We start from the raw sequence: 8,791 nt of genomic DNA, 5'->3' as shown, positions 1-8,791 counted from the left end.
ACGCCGTTAAATACTAATAATTGTGACGTTTACAGAAACGTCGTTAAAAAAACGCCATCAAATCACCCTTTTCCTGTAGTGAGTTTTGTATTTTTTGGTATTTTTAAATTTTGTAAAGATTTGTTTTTAAAATTTAATATTTTTTTAAGTATATTTAAATTAAGTAGATCTAAAAAGTAAAAAATATTGATTAAAATATTCAAAAAATTATTAAAAAAACTATGAATTAAAACGCAAAAAATATTTTTAAAGACTATAAAACCAAAACACAGCAGTAGTAAATGTTGTGTCTCAATTTGAGGTTTATTATGGACTAATTTTTATGATCCGAACCGTTCATTTTGTAACATTTGTTGAGTACTTCATACCTACCAAAAATTATATTAATCGGATATCAATAACTATACGAGTGAATTACATTTATCCTAAAAAAAATAAACAATAAATTTTTCTTTTGAGAAATATCATAAAAAATAAATAATCCGATCACATAGTTATTGATATCCAATAAATATAATATTTGGTAGACATGAAGTACTCAATGAACCTGACAAAATGAACGATTCGGATCATAAAAATGAACTCATAATAAATCTCAAATTAAAACACAACAATTACTATTATGCCTTTAACACAGCAGTAACTCCATATCCACGTAGGAGTGGGTCTGGTCCTCTACAGTGGCTCTGCCACTGTGATCCCACTAGTTTGAATTTTGAAAGTAACAATTTTTTTATTTTATTTTTTTTGGTTTTAGTTGATTTTAAGAATTGTTTTTAGATATGTTTTCGTTTTTAAAAAAAATAATAAAAAAAATATGAAAAATATTCACTAAACAAATGAAAACTCAAATAAAAATACATATAAATTTTTTATTAAAAAAATTAAATATAAAAAAATTATTGAAGACAAATAAAAACCTGGTTAAAATTAAATTTTAAAAAATCAAACATAATAAAAGTAGATTCCAAACAAAAATGGGCAAACACCTAAAAGTTCCAGTGCCTTTATCACCACGCACCCTTCTTATACGAAGCGCACTACAAACGGAGAAAATGGTTTCTATATTCTATTTGAAAAACACTTTTTTAAGTTCTATTTACAGGAGTCCGATTTTGTGAAAACACTTTTTTAAGTGATCGGCCACTGTTTTCAACCTTTTTTTTTTTTTTTCAAAATTTTGTTTTCTGAATTTGATAAAACAAAAATCCAATTTGTATGGAAAAAATCAAAATACTTATCATTTTCCTATGATTTTGTCTTTGTTAGAAACTAAAATAATTTTTAAAAATTTATAAACATATTTTTAATGTCTATTCTTTCCAAATTATATTTTTATTTTTTAAAAAAAAATTAAAATATATTTTAAAAACTAAACCAAAAAGAATTCGCAAAATATGTGAACAAAACCGTTTTATATTTCTACTGCATGCTCCATTGTCAGCTTTTATATATGTATAGTATATTCCATGTGACACACGATAAAAAAGCTTTTCTACTTCGAAAGTCTGGAAGTTAATAGCCTCTGCATTTATTTTAGGAGAGTGTTCACACTATTTCTTTCTCCAACAATGCTTCGCAAATCAAATTTTTATGATTTAAATGGCTCAAATATTTTAAAATGACGTTATTTTGGGAGGAAAATAATATCATTTTGATACATCCGAATCATTCAAACTATATAAATTTGAGTAACGAAACATTTTTCTTCTTTGTCATTGTACCCTAAACTTTATTATTTAAGCCTATTTTGAAAATAAGGATATAAGTTGTTTTTTGACTTTTTTCTAAAAAATCAAAAGAAAGTTTTTTTAGTAAAAAATCGTTTGCCAACTTCCAAAATTACTAAAATATCTTTCTGTAATGTGACACCAAAAAATCCTCATGTGATATGGGAAAATTGTAATTTTACAAAATTGCACGGGGTAATATGATCAATTTACCCATTTGTCTAGTCATAAACAAATAATATCAAAAACACAGTTTTTTTCATATTGCCAAATGATTTTATGAATAATGCAAAAAATTTGGATATAAGCTAAAAAACAACTTATATCCAAGTTCTCAAAATAGTTCATTTATTAAGAATGATGTTATGAGTGGATTTGAGTACCAAAAAAAGGGTCGTGCTATTAAATAACCTAAAAAAAAAAAAAAAAATTATTGGTATCAATTTGGAATTAGGGGTAGATTTTATTATAAAAGTTCGTGTGTATATTATTACTGGCGTATATAAATAACAAAATTTTGTTGTTTTTATGTAAATCAAAATTCCTATTTTGCTCACAGAAGAATGTATGTACAAATTTGGACGGAGAGAGAGAGAGAGGGGGAGAGAGAGAGAGAGAGAGTAGGTGAGACGTTGTTTTCGCAATGCACATCGTTGTCAAGCCTTGTTAAAGGGGGTAGAAGTTAGAAAAAGTGTTTCATATGCAATACTGTAAAGAACGGTCACCTGTTAATGTCATCTTTATAAAAAGATAAAATAATAATACTAAAAATTCAAATTAATATCTACAAAAATATTTAAAAAATACATCTATAAATTATAACAATTCTATATAACTCACATTTCATTAACTTTTAATCTAAATTACCTATCTTATTTTCAAAATAAAGGGTCGTGCTAGGGAGCTCGAACCTGAGCTCCCCCGAATGCCCCGAATTCCATTTTTTTCCATTTTTTTTTTTTTTCAGCAAAAGGAAGAAGAAGACGGAGGAGGAGGAGGAGGAGGAGGAGGAGGGGGAGGGGGAATGTAGGGGCCTAAAAAATGGGCTGGAGGCGGAGGCGGGGGGCGCGGCGATCGGCGATGGCAGAGGTGATGAGCAGAGGCATGGCGATCGGCCACGGAGGCGGAGGCGCGGCGATCGGCGACGGTTCTGCGACGGATCGAAGACGACGGCGACCTCTTTCTCTCCCTCTCCCTCTCCTCCCCCTCCCCCTCCCCTACAGGTCGAACGAAAATGGCAGAAAAAAAAAAAGCCTAATACCTAAAACGACGTCGTTTTGAGCATTAGGGGGATTAAGGGAGCTCATTTTCGAGCTCTCAAGCATTATTCCAAAATAAAATTCCAAACATATGGTATATAACATTTTCTAAATTGAACCACCCACTTACTTTCCAATGTACCTTAATAAAAAAATAAAAAATAAAAAATAAAAACCTGATCTCACCGACCCCTCAAATTTTTAGTTGATGTATCGGGAAATGTGTAACAGAAATTGAAGTTTGCAGCTATATCACTTTTATATAATAATAATAATTAATAGAGAAAAAAATTCAATTGCAATGATTTTAGTGTGACAAAAATACACCAAAACACTTTGCTTACTTTAGCTTTAATTTAAGTAAAAAGTTGCCTAATTTTCAATCTCCCAAGATAAACCTGGTGGGCCTGGTTCTGGGCCAGACATTACAGCTTTTGACTGAAGTTAGCAAATATAATTAATTATATTCAGCTTGCAATACAAGTTCAATTCTATCCAATTAAGCTCGCGAACATATCTTAATTTATGGGTCTTAATTTAATAATAGAAAGTCTTTTATTATTTTTTAAAATATATGCAAATTACATTAAAATTTTAAACCTCTTAATATTTTATTTTATACTTTGTAAACTGTCATTAGCATCACATTATTTATTTTATTTACTAACTAATATTATTATTATTTACTGAGTTAGACTTCATCATCACAGTTTGTTTGGATCAAACTCTTTTATGAGTGATTTTTCAATTAATATTCCATTTTTATTTTTTAAGAGATTTTAGTCAAGGTTTTCGGCAACTTCTAGTTAAAAATCAGGTTAAGAGGTCAAATTCAAAAGGCCTGAACCAAACAATAGTTAAAGCAAATATTAGGAAAATTTGTTAGGACCACATTAACTTCTGTTTGGGAAGAATTATACTGGTTTGAGTTAAGTGCACACTCACTTTTATGCCTCTCTAGTAAAAGGAGGATTTTTTTTTTTTCCTACTTATACTGCGTTTAGTTAGAGAATTTGAGAATGAATTTGAAAAGAGAAAGAAAAAAGATGTGTGAAACTAAGTAAAATGTAGTTCACCTAACTTTTCCTTTTTCCTTTCAAAATCCCTCTTCAAATCTCCCAACCAAACACGACGTTAATGCTGTGTTTAGTTGGGAAATTTGAGAATAAATTTAGAAGGGGATTTGAGAATAAATTTGAAAAGAGAAATGAAAAAAAGTAAATAAAATGTGAATAAAATAATATATCTACATTCACCTAATTTCACACATATTTTCTCTTTTTCTTTTATAATTCCTCCCCAAATCTCCCCATTAAATACAACATAAAAGAAATCAACAATATTGATGATGCTAAAATCCATCTCATTCGATCGTGACTTTATGACCTCCCATAGAAAGAGAAAGGGTGAGCCTTGGTGGCCACCGGTGTCGTGTCAACCGAGCCACTCCAATGGATAAGTCAATTTCTTGAAAATAAAATAATTTAGTGAGATGAAAAGAAATTTAAAATTTATTTGCTTACCTTGTGTATCTCTCATCTAGACTTTTTATAAAAACCCTAATATGAATCGGTTAACTGTGTCAAGCTCTATGTTGTGTCTCGCGCATAGCATATATGACTGAGCCAAATTCAAAGGCCTTTTAATTGTATTAATTTATATCTATCGAATATTACATTGAAAAATATTATTTTTTCAGAAATCTTTAATGATTTTTTCTATTTAAAATACTAATTACTTTGTTTAGTTTTGATTTTTCAGAAAATAGTTTTCAAAAAAATTTATTTTTTATTTTCTGTATTTTAATATTTTCAATAATTTTTTTTCATATTTCAAGCAATTTTTTTTTAAAAAAAAAAATTTTAAACACACCTAACATAAATACACTTAAAAAGTATAATATTTATAAAAAATCTTTAAAAAATACACTAAATACCAAAAAATATAAAAAAAAATACAAAAATTCAATACATTTTTCGTATTTTTATGTATTTATTAATTTTTTTAAATATTTTTTCACAAATATTTTATTATTTAGATTTATTTAAGTAAGGTGCATCTAAAAAAGTAAAAAAAAAAAATTACTTAAAATTTAAAAAATATTCACTAAAAAAAATATACGAAAAATAAAAAATTCAATTTTCAAAAAATAGAATTCAAAAAACTGAAACCAAACACATTTAAGCTTCGTTTGGCATTTGATTTTTGGCAAAAAAGTACAATAACACAAAATTGACTTCATAAACTAATAAGACAAAATATCATATCCAAACTATAATTATTACACTTCTTCTCACACAAAAGTCAAAAAATTAAAAAAATAAATCAAATGAGACTAAAAAAATCTCAATACAAAAAAACAATGCCAAACAAAGACTTAACAAAATTCAATAAATTTTTGTGACTTGCATGAAAAAGATACAACGGTAAAGAGTTTGCTTCAAGGTAGGCCCACCAAAGCATTAATAGACCTCTAACCAAGCCCCGGAATTAAACACTTCGCAGCACCGAATTTGCAAACACACAGAAATAAATACCGATAATAAATTTCCACAGAATCATGATCCTCAAAGAAAACCCCAGAAGTTTACCACTGATGATGACGCATAGGTACAGATCAGCTGATGAGATCCAACAATTTCCATAGTTTTTAATTCCTCTGCATACTCTGTGTTTTTTCATCACCAGATTCTCTTCTCCTACCCAATAGAAGACAATTTCCCAAAAAACAAAGCAAGCAAACAGAGAGGATTATGAAAAGGAAGATAAAGTTGGAAAAGATAAGTAAAGTTGAAGAAGGAATTAAAGCAAAGCTCTGATGCAGAGAATAGAGAATTTACCTTTTACTCTCTTTCTTCCAAGAACCTGCAACGGGAAGCCTTGCCTTGTGTTGTTGTGCCTCTCTGCTTCTTTTTGTTCCTTTCAAATCAATTCAGCAAAAGAATAAAGATTACAACATATACACACGAATACAAACTTAACAGGCTATGAAATATGAATATAACATAAAACAATCACACAGAAAGAGAGAGATACAATGATCAAGAACAAAGATTATTACATTTATAAGGTATTTGCCACTGGTTTATTTAACATATTAGTAGATAGCACCCTTACAGAAAAAAGAGAAGGGATGATTAGCAATCAAAAGGTTATAGTTATACCATATACTACTACCATATACTGAGTATTATCATTCTATGGCACCCAAAAAAACCAAAAACAAAGAAAAAACCAAAATTTTATTTCTTGTCTTCGAAGACAGAAGCTAAACCAGTCACGATCTTCACACCACCATGTGAATTCTTGAATTTGATCTCCGGTGGTTCCCATTTCTTCACCATCGCGTTCTCTTCTTCACCCGAACTGTTGTCAGACAGCGTAAACACGGCATCATCATGATCAGTCTCAACAGGAGAGACTGTGTCCCCAAAGATCAGTTCGAATTCGCCGGAAGAGCTCTTCGTGGGAATCAAAGGTTTTTTCTCCTCCGATTTAAGATCGGATTCGTGGGTTATGTTGAGCTCTGAACTGAGACAAGTCTGTGCGAGTGTTGGTGTGGTTCGAGTGTAGGGAGAGAGCCATTTGGCTTTGACATACTCTGCTTTTCTCCAAGGTGGGAAAGGCATTCCTTTCTTCTTCAGACTCTGCTTCGCCGCCTCTGATACAACGCAGATAATCCTCTGGAGACGATCAGCTTTTCCCACGAATATACACGGTAGAGTTTGAAGGATCGCTTTGTAGGACTTGGTGGGCCGAGCAATTTCGAACTCTGATCTGAAATCAATGTCAATTATCAACCGCTCGCCTTCTACAATCGCATCCACGTATTCATATTCTCCTGTATCAGACACGTGCACATGTATCAGTATATATATATATATATATAATAGATATTACATACACATGTGATGCGAGAAAATATCAGACAGAGGGGTTACCGGCGGGATAGGATGGCGATTTTTCCCATCTTGATTTGCAGATTGAAGCGTCGTAACTGAGAGCTAACAACCCATCTGTGACGAGCTTTCTGCAATAATCGTCTTTTCGCCTGGAGATTTTGTTTTTCTCGACGATTTTCGAAGTATCCGCCAACAGGTTTCTTTCAGAAACACTTGCACAAGGGACCAAACTCTGCTCAGAAAAAAAACGAAGAGTTTCAGAAAATTGAAAAGGCTGAATTCGCAAACAACGAAGAACTAAACTAAAAATACAAAGTTCATTATACCTTGAGAACTTCACATGCATCGCCAGAGGATGCGACGTTTGAGTCACCGAAACCATTGAAAGAGTCCAATTCATCCTCCGAACTCTCATTACAGTTTCCATTCCGGCCACATCTCACCGTCGCCGATTGTCTGTCGTTGTCTTCGATGAAATTCTGAACCATCTTCGCCAAGCAAACAGAGCTCGGCTCGAACTCACCGGAACCATCCTTGTTGCAATGTGATTCCTCGACGCCACCGATCTTCTCCGCCGCTGAACTCCTCAATACGATAGGGAATTGCCGCTGAAAGAGCCGCTTGAACCGTGATTTCGCTACAGGTTTTACTAACTCGTTGGGAATTGACTCTTCCGGAGAGTTAAAATCGATAGGTTGAATCTTCATGGTGAAAGGCATGACAAGTACTTACGGAGGCTCATATCAATTTTCAAGCTCCATTTCCAGTCCTCAGAGCTAGTTGGTTAACAATTGCTACCGAATTCTAATTTACAAGTCTCTACGCATTCTCTACCTGGATTTTTCGACTTCAATTTCCAAAAATTGACTAATTAAAACACTAATTAGCGAGTGGAACCAAAAAAAAACAAAAAAAAAAGAAAAGAAAAAGAACTCGAGAAAAGTTATCAACTTCCAACACACCGATCAAAAACAGTGATTGCAAATGAAGCCATGAGTCAACACATCGACCACAGATGCGTCCGTAATCGTCATCAGATCACCAAACCGAATCGACACAGAAACCAACAATATCACCAAAATTCAATGTATCTACCAAAATTCGAGAGGTTTAAGCTAAAACTGATACCTTTATCTCGCGGATTATCATTATTATAATCAGACTTTGCTTCGGACTTGCGAGACAAAGCATGGAATAGCTTCAAAACTCTGCTACCTAAAATGTTCGCTTTTGGTTAGGGTTTCGCAGATACGCCTAGAACTCGCGAACTGCGCGAAGGCAAGTAAGCATGACATCATCATTCCGGCAATTCGGAAAAAGATCGATTGCCGGATCCTCCATTTTCCGGCGACGAATTCGAATCTCCGGTGACTGAATTCTGAATAACTTCTAGAGAGAGAGAGAGGGGGAGGGGGAGGGGGGGGGGGGTGGGGGGGAGTCCTGTGGTTTGTGGCTTTGAGAAAGCTAACCCAAGGTAAGACTATGAGGTGATGGGGATTTTGGTCTCATTTGGTAGGGCTTTAAGAAGGTGATTATAACTTATACCTTAACAGTTTATAATTTATAATTATGAATGTAAGTTAATTTTTGACTTATAAATTAAGTTTTTCTTTTTCTATTTAAAGAATAAATTGATTACTGACTTACAAAAAATTATAAATTATATTATTAAACTGAACTAAACATATTAAAATAATTTAAATTAAACTAAAAATTAAAATAAATTAAAAATAAGTCCTACTAAATAGTACCTTTAAAGGAAGACTATGGCAGACCACATTGGATTGGTGAGGCGTTGTTATGTTTTGTGAATATATTTTTTAAATTGTTTATATTTTAAAATTTATTAAATATGTTGATCGAATAATAATAATTATATATTTGAATAAATTTTGTATAA

The 8,791-nt window shown here is 31.9% G+C and overlaps 1 protein-coding gene across 2 annotated transcripts; it reads right to left on the bottom strand.

Moving 5' to 3' along the window:
* Positions 1 to 5,221: 5,221 nt before the first annotated feature.
* LOC114320127 (uncharacterized) lies at positions 5,222 to 8,367 on the bottom strand. Of its 2 annotated transcripts, none has more exons than XR_014351093.1 (6): positions 8,020 to 8,367; positions 7,218 to 7,738; positions 6,931 to 7,123; positions 6,051 to 6,830; positions 5,830 to 5,908; positions 5,222 to 5,688 (listed from the first exon to the last, which is right to left on the bottom strand). XR_014351093.1 is itself a non-coding variant. In XM_028267236.2 (6 exons), exons 2-6 carry the CDS (start codon positions 7,608 to 7,610, stop codon positions 5,640 to 5,642), a joined length of 1,281 nt encoding a protein of 426 aa, XP_028123037.2. In that variant the 5' UTR covers positions 7,611 to 7,738; positions 8,020 to 8,362; the 3' UTR covers positions 5,222 to 5,639. The 2 variants fall into 2 exon arrangements, 1 of the variants encoding a protein (XP_028123037.2); XM_028267236.2 differs by having other exon boundaries at positions 6,264 to 6,830; positions 8,020 to 8,362.
* Between the last annotated feature and the right edge of the window lie 424 nt (positions 8,368 to 8,791).

Source organism: Camellia sinensis, chromosome 14 (genome assembly GCF_055761805.1).
Source record: "Camellia sinensis isolate YWXY chromosome 14, ASM5576180v1, whole genome shotgun sequence".
Classification (NCBI taxonomy): domain Eukaryota; kingdom Viridiplantae; phylum Streptophyta; class Magnoliopsida; order Ericales; family Theaceae; genus Camellia; species Camellia sinensis.
This window is presented reverse-complemented; position numbering and strand designations above follow the sequence as displayed.